The sequence below is a fragment of the Pecten maximus genome, chromosome 2 (assembly GCF_902652985.1).
Source record: "Pecten maximus chromosome 2, xPecMax1.1, whole genome shotgun sequence".
Lineage (NCBI taxonomy): Eukaryota > Metazoa > Mollusca > Bivalvia > Pectinida > Pectinidae > Pecten > Pecten maximus.
In genome coordinates this window covers 21,592,369-21,608,449 of record NC_047016.1, presented here as the reverse complement: position 1 = coordinate 21,608,449, position 16,081 = coordinate 21,592,369, and the positions used below count along the sequence as shown (strand labels likewise).

At 34.8% G+C, this 16,081-nt stretch overlaps 1 protein-coding gene across 1 annotated transcript; it reads left to right on the top strand.

Annotated features, from left to right (window-relative positions):
* Positions 1-358: 358 nt before the first annotated feature.
* Positions 359-11,927, top strand: LOC117321504 (myeloid differentiation primary response protein MyD88-like). The gene is made up of 6 exons (XM_033875928.1): positions 359-893; positions 2,290-2,364; positions 3,318-3,374; positions 5,012-5,204; positions 6,364-6,455; positions 7,238-11,927. The coding sequence occupies exons 1-6, from the start codon at positions 518-520 to the stop codon at positions 7,855-7,857; spliced, it is 1,413 nt and encodes a 470-aa protein (XP_033731819.1). The 5' UTR covers positions 359-517; the 3' UTR covers positions 7,858-11,927.
* Positions 11,928-16,081: the final 4,154 nt, after the last annotated feature.

Below are 16,081 nucleotides of genomic sequence, written 5' to 3'. Positions count from 1 at the left end.
ATTAAAAGAGCTTTAAAAAACAACGTTTCTGGTTGGTATAATATATAGAGCTCTATACATACAAAATGTATGTATTATAACAACCAGAAACGGGTGGGTTTTTTTTTAAGCGCTTTATAATCGATTCCAATGTTGTATCGGTGCAAAAAAAGACAAGAAATGATGTTAGAAATTAAAATTAGACAATTCCATTATAACTTTAGTTTCTGACCCCAAGTACCTGTGCCCCACCTACGTTCCGTTCCGACAGAATAGTTTTGACGTTTTGACGGGGATTCCCCCATTTGCTCCACAGTCCCCACAACGCTTGTTACCGATAGGTAACTACTGCAGGAGTCACTGTCGTTGTTTACGCTCACCTCGAACCCGGAAGTAAGGTTTATTTACGATAAACAAGCGAAACAAGACCATATGGGTGTTTGTATTTTCGCCTAGACATTGAATTTGTTACCAAGATGTAGATGTTGGATGTTTTGAAACTCTGTCTCTGGTATCGGGATTCCTTTGAATTAACGAAATGAGTTTACAAATGCCAGAGGTAATCGACGGGAATGGAGAGAGTTTGGGACTTCCCGATCACTTCCTCAATATTCCCTTGATTGCACTTCGCTATTCCGTGAGGAGAGTCATCGCTCTGCATCTCAACACTCCTTCGGAAGTCGTGGACGAAGAGACAGGATATGTTAACGATTACAATGGTTTAGCAGAGTTCGTCGGATTTTCATACTTGGAAATCAAACACTTCGGAAGGCAGAAAAGCCCGACCGAGGAATTATTGGAAGAATGGGAAACACGAGACAATCTGCAGGTTTCGCCGACTGTGGGCAGCCTGTGGGAGGGTCTTTACATTCTCAACAGATTCGATGTCATGAAGGATTGTCAATTGGCTATAGGTAAATCAGTTATTTTTTTAGTACTATAGGCAGTATAACCACTGTTGCTGTACATATTGTAGTGGGAAAACAATAAAGAACTGTAAATGATTGGAGATCCACACTCTGACGCTATCATTAAATGCATTTGTAAATAAACATTTAACAAAATATGAACTATTATTTCGAAACTGTTCAAAACAAATGTGGCAGGCCGGGTTTTAATTGTAAATTCTAGCTTCGGGCCAGGGGGAATTTCCCTTTAGCTAAGTCGGTAGAGCGACGGACCAGTAAGCCGAGTGTCACGGGTTCGATCCCGGCTGGCTGCACACTACTACCCGTTGAATTTCGAAACCGGCCGCTACAAGAATATCGATCGACATAAGAGATATTGTATAATTTGTAAGTCAACGACTGAAGTAGAGGATGAATACCATTTTATATTGAAATATAACATGTACAATAACTTAAGACGTCGTCTCATTAAAAAATATTACTGACAGAAACCTTCAATGTTTAAATTGATACAGCTATTGAATGTAAATAATATCAAACAGCTAACTCGTTTAGGCAAATTTATTTTCGAAACTAATAAGATTCGAGCCGCATGTCTTTAACTTTTTCACTTTCCCCTACATTCGCTCCATATATTTTAACTTGATACACATTAGTATTTCACCATACAATCAGATCTGCCTGATCTCAACGGGGGATGTGCAAGTTTCTGGTAGGAGTATCCCCAACCACTCTCGCATCTCCCTCGCCGTTGAGATCATTCATTTGGATCAAATACATAGCTTTTAATATACTGTTATTATATCAATATTATATGTAACCAATAGTACATGATTTGACTAAATATTGAATTTTAGATTTAATATAACTTATGTCAGTGAATTGTATCATGCAAATCATATTTTCGAAGCCAATAAGATCCTGGCTATATGTACAAACTCTGAACTCGTTCTCCACTTTGTAATTTCTATTGCTGTTCACGTATATTACGACTTTGTATATTATAACATGTGCTAATGGGCAATATGGCCCACAGTTAATAAAGAAATTGAATTGAATTGAATTTTTACACAAATTTACAATGGACATGTGTAAAAAGGAAAGTAGTAATGAAACATACTCTGTCTGCACTGGGGCTCAAACTAGTGACCTCCAGCTCTCAGGGCATGACATCCTACCACTTAACCTAAGGGATATATTGCTGCTAGCCTGAGATATTAAGTAGACTTATAAACTTTCCACTTTCACACTACCCCCTCCTACACTATAACAGAAAGTCTTCACACTAATATACAGTATATATATATATAATAATAATAATTGTAATATGACTCTAGAATTTAAATTCCAGGAATCCAGGTTATATATCTGATGTTGATACAAGATTTTTTTATACTTTCAGTAAAAGATGTAGAAGCTTTCTTAAGGAACAAAGAAAGACAGGAAGACATGATACAACCTGTGCAGAGTAATGATGGTATAAAACTAACCACTCTTTATTAGTGAACAACTTTGTAGTTTAATAATAATTTAAAGTTACAATGTGTAGTTTGATTATCTGAAATGTAATTTGGTAATAACTGTATCAGAAAATGTATGGTGCGAGATAAATGTAAAATTATATAAATTGTTTCATGCCAATATATGCATATAGAAATAAGTGTGTATACACTGGTAGAAGTTTGATTAGGTTTTCGATCACCAGGAAAAAAGAGAAGCTGTTGCTGTACCCCTAGCATTATGTCATGGGTGTCTTCAATATGGGTTAATGTATATATAAAACAGGGCTGTGTCAATGCTAATCAGGATACAGTTTATAATTAGGTATTTGACACATATATGTGTTCCTTGTGACAAGCCTTTTCATTCATATCCGGTACTTAAGCAGACCTGCTAACCTTCACTATGACCTTTGACCTGTGCGTGCATGTACTTTAAAAAAAGATTAACCTTGACCACAATATCTTAACCGTATGACATAAGGCTTTCATATTTAACTTGTGTGTTCCTTGTGACAAGTCCTCTTTATTGGTACTGCATTAGCAGACCTGCTGACCTTGACCATGACCTTTGACCTATAGATCTAAAAGATTAATTCTGCTACTAACTTTTGCATCTATTTACTGAATGTACAGTATATAGTGAATTTGAAGAACAAAAAACAAACATTGGACATGAAAAGAAAACTTTTAGTGAAATGTGAGTGAGAAACTTTGTTAATAAGTACATCGGGTATAAGTAAGTTGGATGAATATTGAACATATATAATATTCATCCTTCTAAAGCTGGAAAAGTATCTTGTGTTCAACAATTCAAAAAAATGTTAATGCATGTAGTCTATTTGTTATATAAATGAAGTTAGCGCTTATTAATATCATTTGTGTTTTGAAATGTATTTTCAGTTTAAAATCTATTTTTAATCTTCTGCAGTTTCACAAAGCTCAGACCACCAAGTTAACGAGGAGACCATTTTATGTAAAGGGGATGGTAAGTTGTTCTCTGACATTTGAATTAAACATCTAATTAATCAATCCAGTGAATACCAGAGTAAATAGTGAGGGGATGTTTAAAGAAAGGAAGTTTGCATTGGATGGAAGGTGATTCTATACAGTGTATACAGTGAATACCTCTCAATACAGAAGTCTTCCTGCCACAGGATGGTCATAATGTATCTGTAAAATACATATCAGTGTATTGGAAATGATTAGGTATAGGATACGTGTATATATTTCTGTATAGGGTATCAGTTTTGTCAAAAGGAAGTGGTCTGTAGTCAGTGTATTAGGGGTAGTAAGTGAATTAATGTTAAAAGGGAATGGTAATAGACTCAAAGGGATGGCAATAGACTCAAAGGGATGGTAATACACTGTAAAAAGGGTGGTAATACACTGTAAATGGGGTGGTAATATACTGAAAATGGGGGGTAATACACTGTAAATGGGGTGGTAATACACTGTAAATGGGGTGGTAATAGACTGTAAATGGGGTGGTAATAAACTGTACATGGGATGGTAATATATTGTAAATGGGGTGATAATAGACTGTAAATGGGGTGGTAATGGACTGTAAATGGGTTGGTAATAGACTGTAAATGGGGCGGTTATATACTGTAAATGGGGTGTTAATAGACTGTTAATGGGGTGGTAATAGACTGTAAATGGGGTGGTAATGGACTGTAAATGGGTTGGTAATAGACTGTAAATGGGTTGGTAATATACTGTTAATGGGGTGGTAATAGACTGTAAATTGGGTGGTAATAGACTGTGAATGGGGTGGTAATATACTGTAAATGAGATGGTAATGGACTGTAAATGGGGCGGTAATAGACTGTAAATGGGGCGGTAATAGACTGTAAATGGGGTGGTAATAGACTGTTAATGGGGTGGTAATGGACTGTAAATGGGGCATTAATAGACTGTAAATGGAGTGGTAATAGACTGTAAATGGGGTGGTAATATACTGTAAATGGGGCAGTAATATACTGTTAATCGGGTGGTAATAGACTGTAATTGGGGTGGTAATGGACTGTAAATGGGTGGTAATAGACTGTAAATGGGGGGTAATATACTGTAAATGGGATGGTGATATACTGTAAATGGGGTGGTAATACTCTGTGAATGGGGCGGTAATAGACTGTAAATGGGGCGGTGATAGACTGTAAATTGGGGGGTTATAGACCTTGAGAAGGTTTTTTTATAAGCTGTAAGTCAAGAGGGACTGTAAGAGGAAACGTAATAGACTGTAAGAGAAAAAATAATATTATGTAAGAGGAATAGTACTACAATGTAAGAGGGATAATACTAGACTAAATGATACTTAAACAAGAGAATTGTAAGCAGTGACATAATAGTCCCTTGAATGTCTTATAGGTGTAATTCTAATACTCTGTGGGCATAGAGACGAAGACAAAGCTCCCGTGATCTCCCTATCAAGAAGAGTAGAGAGCAACAGTTTTTAAGAAATCAAAATATGTTTCTTTGTTAATAAAGTGACATAATTCTGCTTACATTTATTGAAAATACACTTTTATAGACAGACAAAATTGAACTCTTATATGTTATTCAGTGTATAACCTACTGTCACACTATATCTAAAGTACATTTGTTAGAATTTGAATTTTGTAGTTGACAACAACACCCCCCAGTTCTTTGATGCATTTGTGTCTTACAACCACGAGGGAAAAGATCTCAATTTCGTAAAGGATATGATTCAGACACTGGAAGGTGAACCGCACAAACTGAAGCTGTTCATTCCAGGCAGGGACGACCTGCCCGGTGCAGCTAAATATGTTATAGAGGCAAAGCTCATTGAGTCACGGTAAGTGGACACAGGTGGAACAAATCCATTTGTACATTCAAGACAGAATTTGAAGGTCAGAAGGTTTATTACGAGGGACAATGAATAAGCACTTGTATGACTGGACATGCTGTTAATTAATATAAACTGTTTGAAAATATTTTGTTTAAGCAGTTTCTTGGATATAATACTCAAATCTCTATGAAAGGTTTTTATGAAACTGTACACACATGATCAGTACCTTGAAACTTTACACACATGATCAGTACCTGGAAACTTTACACACATGATTAGTACCTGGAAACTTTACACACATGATCAGTACCTGGAAACTTTATACACATGATCAATACCTGGAAACTTTACACACATGATCAGTACCTGGAAACTTTACACACATGAACAGTACCTGGAAACTTTACACACATGATCAGTACCTGGATACTTTACACACATGATCAATACCTGGAAACTTTACACACATGATTAGTACCTGGAAACTTTACACACATGAACAGTACCTGGAAACTTTACACACATGATCAGTACCTGGATACTTTACACACATGATCAGTACCTGGATACTTTACACACATGATCAGTACCTGGATACTTTACACACATGATCAGTACCTGGAAACTTTACACACATGATCAGTACCTGAAAACTTTACACACATGATTAGTACCTGGAAACTTTACACACATGATCAGTACCTGGAAACTTTACAAACATGATCAGTACCTGGAAACTCTACACACATGATTAGTACCTGGACACTTTACACATATGATCAGTACCTGGAAACTTTACACAAACATGAATAGTACATGGAAACTTTACACATATGATCAGTACCTGGAAACTCTACACACATGATTAGTACCTGGAAACTTTACACACATAATCAGTGCCTGGAAAATTTACACAAACATGAATAGTACCTGGAAACTTTACACTCATGATTAGTACCTGGAAACTTTACACACATGATCAGTACCGGAAGTAGCTAATGCAATTACAATAAATTTGTCATTTATATTACTTTGAGGATTTATTTTAGTTGCTTGTTTAATGATTTAATAGAAAATCATTTGTAGAGGGTATTGGAAGAAAGATAACATGTCCAGTTCTTGCTAATTTTGAGATTTTGTATAGATTTGTTTTACTTTCTTACAGCTGCCGAAGGATGGTCATCATTCTCTCCAATAATTACCTGCAGAGTAGTGCCTGTGACTTCCAGTCTAAATTTGCTCATGCCTTGTCTCCAGGTAAGTACTGGTAATCATTGTTGGTAGTGAAGTATTTAAACACAAAACTTATAGTGCTCAGTCCTGTCTGAACTCGAGGTCTATGTTTAGCCCACCATCATCAAATGGTAGCAGATCAAATCGCCTTACATCCAAGGTCTAATTATTGTCTACCCACAAACCATTCTTGCAAGCCCATGTATTCCACAGAAAGTACCAGAAATTTTAATATGCTATACACTAAACAAAATTTATACATTTTGACAAAAATGTATCAACTGGCACCAACAATAAAATAATAGAAAATAATAGCAGTTTTTCCATAGTCCCTTGTCCTCTGATATATTCCTTCTCTGTCCCATCCTTCATTTGTCATTGTCCTGTCTTTCTTCTCTGTTCCCATCCTTCATTTGTCTATGTCATGTCTTCTTTTTTTTGTCCCATTCTTCATTTGTCCCTATTCTGTTTTCTTCTCTGTCCTATTTTTCATTCGTCTCTGTCCCACTTTTTCTTCTCTGTCCATCATTCATTTTACTCTGTCTTGCCTTTCTTCTCTGTCCCATCCTTTCATTCTGTCCTCATATTCTGTTCTATTGTTCTCTGTTGAATCTCATCATTTGTCTTATATTCTGCCCAATTGTTCCCTAGCATCATATTTAATCAACTGTTCTATGGAATCTTCTGCTCCTGTATACATGCAGTAAAACATATCCAACATAGTAATAGCTAGTATCAAGTGTTTTGTTTTTTGAATGTGTAAAAGTTTTGTAATGTTTAATTGCAATTGTTTTGGTATTTTGAAGGTGCTCGGAGCAAGAAACTCATTCCTGTCATCATAGAGCCTATGAAGGTAATCCCACAGATACTGCGTCATGTGACTTTGTGTGACTACACCAAAGTTGATCTACAGGAGTGGTTTTGGAACCGTCTCTCCTCTGCTATCAAGCAGCCACTTGACCCAGTCGCTAGTGGTTGGGGTCAAGGATCAAGCTCATCTTGCTCTTCAAATGGGTCAATGTCCTCAGTGGCATCTTCACCAGATAGCGCCATCGGACAATCACTGTCATCCAGTTCAGACATTAAAATGGAGATATCCAGTGAAAGTTTGGAGGACATTAGGTCCGATTGGGTCGACTTAAGCGGTGACTTCTCTCAGAATGAATCTTCGATGTCACTCTCTATTTCTCCCCCATCAATAACCTCATTTTCAGCACCAAACCCTTCCTACATTGCCACTGCTAAACAAGCAGAGAAGTCTAGCATTGTCTACAAAAGACAATCATCAGCAACTGGTTCAACAGGTTCTTCAGGTAGAGGGAAGAAACCAGACTTTAAAAAGAGATTGATGGACAGATTTGGAAAATTGACAAGTGCAAAATTTAAAGGGTCAAGTAGCTCATCAGCCAAAGATAACTCATCTTAAACATTTCTACTCAGAAAAGACTATGTTTACAGAAAGCTTTATTGTTTTTATCCCCATCCAACAAAGTTGGTGGGGGGGTTTACAGATGGGTTCCAGTCGTCCTTCCATCCTTCAGAATCGCTTTCGGTAGACTTGTTACCTCATTCCCTCGATCAAGTTTGATTATCGGCATATTCAGCGCCTATAATAGGCTATTTGATGTGGCTGCTGTGATCTGATTGGCTGATTGCTTTCTGCACAATATCTTTTGAAGGAATAACTGATTTTGATGAAACTTGCTTGGTAGACTTTTTACTAATTATGATGATAACTTTCACAGGAACTTGAAGACTTAACACAAATACATATAATTATTCTCAATGCTATGTCACATGTTTTTATGTATGTTGCCCCCTTTAATTTCATGTAATAAATACAATATTTGCATGGACGGGGAATCATGATGACTATGTCTTTGTTTTTTTAAGGCCTGCTAACATTACTACTTGTTAATAACTTTTATACCCACTGTGTTGTCAACACGGTAAAATCTTTCATGTATTTTCTGTAATTTTGATTTTGGTCACACCTTTTCTTGAATAAATGGACAATGAAGTATGTCTTTTTAAAACATACACGTATGCCAAAATGATTCTCAAGTTCATGCTCATTCCAGATGTATACTTATGATATAGCTACATGATAATGTTTCATTTGACACTACTACATATCAGCTTTTGTCAAATGGCTCGATAAACATGCTCTCTTGTCTTTCAAAATAATAGCCAATATTTGATAAAGCGTTCATAAGTCATGAAATAAACTGTCACAAACATGACCATGGCAGTCATTGCTTTGTGGATTTTTTCTTGGTACTATGTAATGTATTAAGTCATTACTGTGATGTGTTAAGTCATTACTGTGATGTATTAAGTCATTACTATGATGTGTTAAGTCATTACTGTGATGTGTTAAGTCATTACTATGATGTGTTAAGTCATTACTGTGATGTGTTAAGACATTACTGTGATGTGTTAAGTCATTACTGTGATGTGTTAAGTCATTACTGTGATGTGTTAAGACATTACTGTGATGTATCAAATCATTACTGTGATGTGATAAGTCATTACTGTGATATGTTAAGTCATTACTGTGATGTGATAAGTCATTACGGTGGTGTGTTAAATCACTTCTGTGAGTTGTTAAGTCACTACTGTGATGTGTTAAGTCATTACTGTGATGTGATAAGTCATTACTGTGATGTGTTAAGTCATTACTGTGATGTGTTAAGTCATTACTGTGATGTGTTAAGACATTGCTGTGATGTATCAAATCATTACTGTGATGTGTTAAGTCATTACTGTGATGTGTTAAGTCATTACTGTGATGTGATAAGTCATTACTGTGGTGTGTTAAATCACTTCTGTGAGTTAAGTCACTACTGTGATGTGTTTATTCATTACTGTGATGTGTTAAGTCACTACTGTGATGTGTTAAGTCATTACTGTGATGTGTTAAGTCATTACTGTGATGTGTTAAGTCATTAATGTGATGTGTTAAGACATTGCTGTGATGTGTTAAGTCATTACTGTGATGTGTTAAGTCATTACTGTGATGTGTTAAGTCATTACTGTGATGTGTTAAGTCATTACTGTGATGTGATAAGTCATTACTGTGGTGTGTTAAATCACTTCTGTGATGTGTAAAGTCATTAATGTGATGTGTTAAGACATTGCTGTGATGTGTTAAGTCATTACTGTGATGTGTTAAATCATTACTGTGATGTGATAAGTCATTACTGTGATGTGTTAAGTCATTACTGTGATGTGTTAAGTCATTACTGTGATGTGATAAGTCATTACTGTGATGTGATAAGTCATTACGGTGGTGTGTTAAATCACTTCTGTGAGTTGTTAAGTCACTACTGTGATGTGTTAAGTCATTACTGTGATGTGTTAAGACATTACTGTGATGTGTTAAGTCACTACTGTGATGTGTTAAGTCACTACTGTGACGTGTTAAGTCATTGCTGTGATGTGTTAAGTCATTACTGTGATGTGTTAAGTCATTACTGTGATGTGTTAAGTCATTACTGTGATGTGTTAAATCATTACTGTGATGTGATAAGTCATTACTGTGATGTGTTAAGACATTGCTGTGATGTGTTAAGTCATTACTGTGATGTGTTAAGACATTACTGTGATGTGTTAAGACATTGCTGTGATGTATTAAATCATTACTGTGTTGTGATAAGTCATTACTGTGATGTGTTAAGTCATTACTGTGATGTGTTAAGTCATTACTGTGATGTGTTAAGTCAATACTGTTCTTATGTCCACGGGGCCTTAAATGGCTTAAATGGACGTTATTTTTTTTTATATTTTAGCACACTTATTTCAAGCAGTAACTATATTACTGCAGTCATGAAGTTAACTTAGAAATAGTAGTCATTTTACATGAATGTTAACATTGTACTATGAAGTATTGTGTTATTTATGTTACCCTCGAGTTTAAGCCGTTCACGCCTACTGACCATGTTGGAACTAACATGATAAATGAATGGCAGAGGCCACTTCAGTTACTTGTGGTTGGAAGGGTTGAATGGATATGGTTAGTCTTTCATTTCATTACTCTTAATACAATTTCACTTTTTCATTGTGAAGAAATTGAAGCAGCCCATATATACTTAGTGGTTTGAGAAGCTTTTGGGTTTCTATCCATGTTGGATCACTCATTATATATGTTATTTAATCAGAAAACTTATACCCTCAGTAGGGGAGTTGGGCTGTTCTTTTGTTGTTTTATAACCTATTATAAAATAGGATATATGTTTATAAAAAAATCTACTGTTATTTAAACCAGAATTCAGTTGGTTATTGAAAACTATAGGAGCTAATATAGTTATTTTTGACAAAGCATTCCTGTTAATTCACAACAAGGCCAAGTACACTGCTAGTTTTTGACAATGTGTTTTCATTTGTGACTTAATTTTAGTTAATGGCATTTTTTTTTTTTAATTGTAGTCCTTAATGTAGAAAAATATGTACCACACACTCCCAAATGAGCTACATCCTGTATGTACATGTACCAACAGGTTATTAGGAATATATCCTTAGATGTTTCATCAGTCTCTTGTTGTTTTTTTTATTGTTTTTGTGTAGATAATCATAAACTTTATGATATGATCATATCTTTTTTTTACTGAGCTATTCGTAAATTTTTATGAACAAGACTTTCTTCTTGTCTTAACATATTGACTGCATATGTATGTATCTTAAGTTGTTTATAGCAGAAGTTTTATACATGTGTAGTATAAGGGGCTGCACTGGTTAAGGTGTCCAGACACTTTATCACTAGCCCTCCACCTCTGGGTCACGAGTTCATAACTTTGGGTAGTTGTCAGGTACTGACCTTAGGCTGGTGTGTTATCTCGGGGTACTCTAGCTTTCCTCCACCTCCAAATTATAGCATGTCCTTAAATGACCCTGGCTGTTAATAGGATGTTAAATAATTTCAACCAAACAAACCAAATTTGTACATATATATATATATGGATATGTGCCTTTATGCATCTCCTTTACCTTGCTAGAACAAAGTGCTTATAATTTAATGAAATGTAAATAACTACAGTGTAGGAATTGGTGTTATCAATTTTATTAAAGTTAACTATATTGGCACACAATTAATGTGTGAAATATGTTCATAATAAAGATTACCTAGTGAAATTTGGCCAGATTAGAAAATCAAACTATATATTTTACTAAAATAAATCATAATTTTTATAATTATATTTTAACATAAATGGCTTTGTCATAAGATTTAAAGTAGTCATGTTATGTACACACCTTCCTTGTGTGTGAGGTCTATTACAGTGTATGTAGGCAGTTGTCCTCTCTGACCCATTTTATACCATATCATACAAACAATAGTTATCAATATTTTAAACGGGTTTCCAACTGTTGTTTATGTTCTGTGGTAAAAGTGTGGAAACTGTTACGTCCTCTGGGAATGGTGTGAAGCAGAAAGTGATTCCTACAGCTATGGTTTGTACCTTGTAAGGATGTGTACATGAAAATGAGTTTGTTCTATAGATCTGATAATCACTGAATGAAAATGAGTTTGTTCTATAGATCTGGTAATCACTTCATGAAAATGAGTTTGTTCTATAGATCTGGAAATCACTATATATATGGTAATGGTGTGTACATGAAAATGAGTTTGTTCTATAGATATAGAATCACTTTGGTGTTGACTTGTCGGCGACAATGATCTTGTGCTCCAAATCTGATAAACTAGTTGGACTCGTCCTCAGATAGTTTTGTGTACATTGTATGTGGACATTATTTCCTCCAGTAATTGTTGTGCATGTACTTGCCTATCTATTACTTTTATCCTCTGATAGTGGTGTGGAATTTATGTTTCATGAGATGTCTCCATTGCCAGGTGTACCAACACCCATGATGCTTTGAGAGATGTCTCCAAATTCTGAGAAATAGAGGATATCTAACAGTGTCTTCAGTAATACCAAATATATTTCACGCGTGTGGCTAATATTTTGATATTTTTCACTTGTGCTGCGCACTCGTGAAAAATATCAAAATATTAGCCACACGAGTGAAATATATTTGGTTTTTCTGAAGACACTGTTAGATATTCTGTTTATTACATTTTTTATCAACGAAAACCCTACCCCGTATGCTAACTAGGACTACAGCGATAATTTGTAAACAAAAAAAGTAGTTTCCCCTGTCCAGGTGCTGACATATAAGTCGGCTTTCTGATTGGTCAATTATTTTGGTATTTTCTAATCATTAATTTGATTGGTCAAATCAGCAAAAGTGATATTTTTCACTAGTGAAAAATATGATATTCTTCACTAGTGAAAAATATCACTTTTATAGAATGAATAATTTTTGATATTTCACTTGTAAAAATGTAATAAAGAGACAAAACGTAACACTCCTTGTTGTTATATCAGAGTCACATTTGTTGTACTTTACTGTGCGAGGATTGTCACATTTGTTGTACTTTACTGTGTGAGGATTGTCACATTTGTTGTACTTTATTGTGTGAGGATTGTCACATTTGTTGTACTTTACTGTGTGAGGACTGTCACATTTGATGGTACTTTACTGTGTGAGGACTGTCACATTTGTGGTACTTTACTGTGTGAGGATTGTCACATTTGTGGTACTTTACTGTGTGAGGATTGTCACATTTGTTGTACTTTACTGTGTGAGGATTGTCACATTTGTTGTACTTTACTGTGTGAGGATTGTCACATTTGTTGTACTTTACTGTGTGAGGATTGTCACATTTGTTGTACTTTACTGTGTGAGGATTGTCACATTTGTTGTACTTTACTGTGTGAGGATTGTCACATTTGTTGTACTTTGTGTGAGGATTGTCACATTTATGGTACTTTACTGTGTGAGGACTGTCACATTTGTTGTACTTTACAAGGGGTGAGGATTGTCACATTAATGGTACTTTACTGTGTGAGGACTGTCACATTTGTTGTACTTTACTGTGTGAGGACTGTCACATTAATGGTACTTTACTGTGTGAGGATTGTCACATTAATGGTACTTTACTGTGTGAGGATTGTCACATCTGTTGTACTTTATTGTGTGAGGACTGTCACATTTGGTGTACTTTACTGTGTGAGGATTGTCACATTTGTTGTACTTTACTGTGTGAGGATTGTCACATCTGTTGTACTTTATTGTGTGAGGACTGTCACATTTGGTGTACTTTACTGTGTGAGGATTGTCACATTTGTTGTACTTTACTGTGTGAGGATTGTCACATCTGTTGTACTTTATTGTGTGAGGACTGTCACATTTGGTGTACTTTACTGTGTGAGGATTGTCACATTTGTTGTACTTTACTGTGTGAGGATTGTCACATCTGTTGTACTTTACTGTGTGAGGATTGTCACATCTGTTGTACTTTACTGTGTGAGGATTGTCACATCTGTTGTACTTTATTGTGTGAGGACTGTCACATTAATGGTACTTTATTGTGTGAGGATTGTCACATTTGTTGTACTTTACTGTGTGAGGACTGTCACATTTGTTTTATAATTTGTGTGAATTTGAACATATGCTATGATTATATTGTAGATTTATTCACATTTTGTCAGATTTTGATTGTAAAAAATAATTTTAGTGTACATAGACTGATAATGGCCATGGTATTTTTTACTTGATTTCTTTCTGAAACGATTTTATCACTTGGATATAAATATATATAATTTGTTAATGAAATGACACTGTAATTATGTAAATTATCAAATTAAGAATCCTATATAAAACATTATTTCATTGGATGAAAATAAAATTCGAAAAAAAATCTCATTAATGGTCGTAGTTTTAAATTTTTGTTTATGGAGCTTGGAGAAACTCTTCTCGAACACATATCCAAATCTATTGTTTGTCAGGGTAACTCACAGCTCATATACAACTCTAAAGACAATGAGTTACCATGTAGGAGTAAGAGTATAGTCACAGTTCATACCCAACTCATTATTATGTAGGAGTAACATACCATTCATACCCAACTCATTATTATGTAGGAGTAACTTACCATTCATACCCAACTCGTTATTATGTAGGAGTAACATACCATTCATACCCAACTCATTATTATGTAGGAGTAATATACCATTCATACCCAACTCATTATTATGTAGGAGTAACATACCATTCATACCTAACTCATTATTATGTAGGAGTAACATACCATTCATACCCAACTCATTATTATGTGGAGTAATATACCATTCATACCCAACTCATTATTATGTAGGAGTAATATACCATTCATACCCAACTCATTTTATGAAGGAGGTACATACCATTCATACCCAACTCATTATTATGTAGGAGTAACATACCATTCATACCCAACTCATTATTATGTAGGAGTAATATACCATTCATACCTAACTCATTATTATGTAGGAGTAATATACCATTCATACCCAACTCATTATTATGTAGGAGTACCATACCGTTCATACCCAACTCATTATTATGTAGGAGTAATATACCATTCATACCCAACTCATTATTATGTAGGAGTAATATACCATTCATACCCAACTCATTATTATGTAGGAGTAATATACCATTCATACCCAACTCATTATTATGTAGGAGTAATATACCATTCATACCCAACTCATTATTATGTAGGAGTAATATACCATTCATACCCAACTCATTATTATGTAGGAGTAATATACCATTCATACCCAACTCATTATTATGTAGGAGTAATATACCATTCATACCCAACTCATTATTATGTAGGAGTACTATACCATTCATACCCAACTCATTATTATGTAGGAGTAATATACCATTCATACCCAACTCATTATTATGTAGGAGTAATATACCATTCATACCCAACTCATTATTATGTAGGAGTAATATACCATTCATACCCAACTCATTATTATGTAGGAGTAATATACCATTCATACCCAACTCATTATTATGTAGGAGTACATTCATACCCAACTCATTATTATGTAGGAGTAATATACCATTCATACCCAACTCATTATTATGTAGGAGTAATATACCATTCATACCCAACTCATTATTATGTAGGAGTAATATACCATTCATACCCAACTCATTATTATGTAGGAGTAATATACCATTCATACCCAACTCATTATTATGTAGGAGTAATATACCATTCATACCCAACTCATTATTATGTAGGAGTAATATACCATTCATACCCAACTCATTATTATGTAGGAGTAATATACCATTCATACCCAACTCATTATTATGTAGGAGTAATATACCATTCATACCCAACTCATTATTATGTAGGAGTAATATACCATTCATACCCAACTCATTATTATGTAGGAGTAATATACCATTCATACCCAACTCATTATTATGTAGGAGTAATATACCATTCATACCCAACTCATTATTATGTAGGAGTAATATACCATTCATACCCAACTCATTATTATGTAGGAGTAATATACCATTCATACCCAACTCATTATTATGTAGGAGTAACATACCATTCATACCCAACTCATTATTATGTAGGAGTAACATACCATTCATACCCAACTCATTATTATGTAGGAGTAATATACCATTCATACCCAACTCATTATTATGTAGGAGTAATATACCATTCATACATCACTCATTATTATGTAGGAGTAACATACCATTCATACCCAACTCATTATTATGTA

Excerpts from the sequence above, each read along its gene's own strand:
- LOC117321504 (XM_033875928.1), top strand. The coding sequence starts at position 518 with ATGAGTTTACAAATGCCAGAGGTAATCGACGGGAATGGAGAGAGTTTG. Across the intron at positions 3,375-5,011 it reads CATTTTATGTAAAGGGGATG|TTGACAACAACACCCCCCAG; the intron begins GTAAGTTGTTCT and ends TGAATTTTGTAG. Across the intron at positions 5,205-6,363 it reads GCAAAGCTCATTGAGTCACG|CTGCCGAAGGATGGTCATCA; the intron begins GTAAGTGGACAC and ends ACTTTCTTACAG.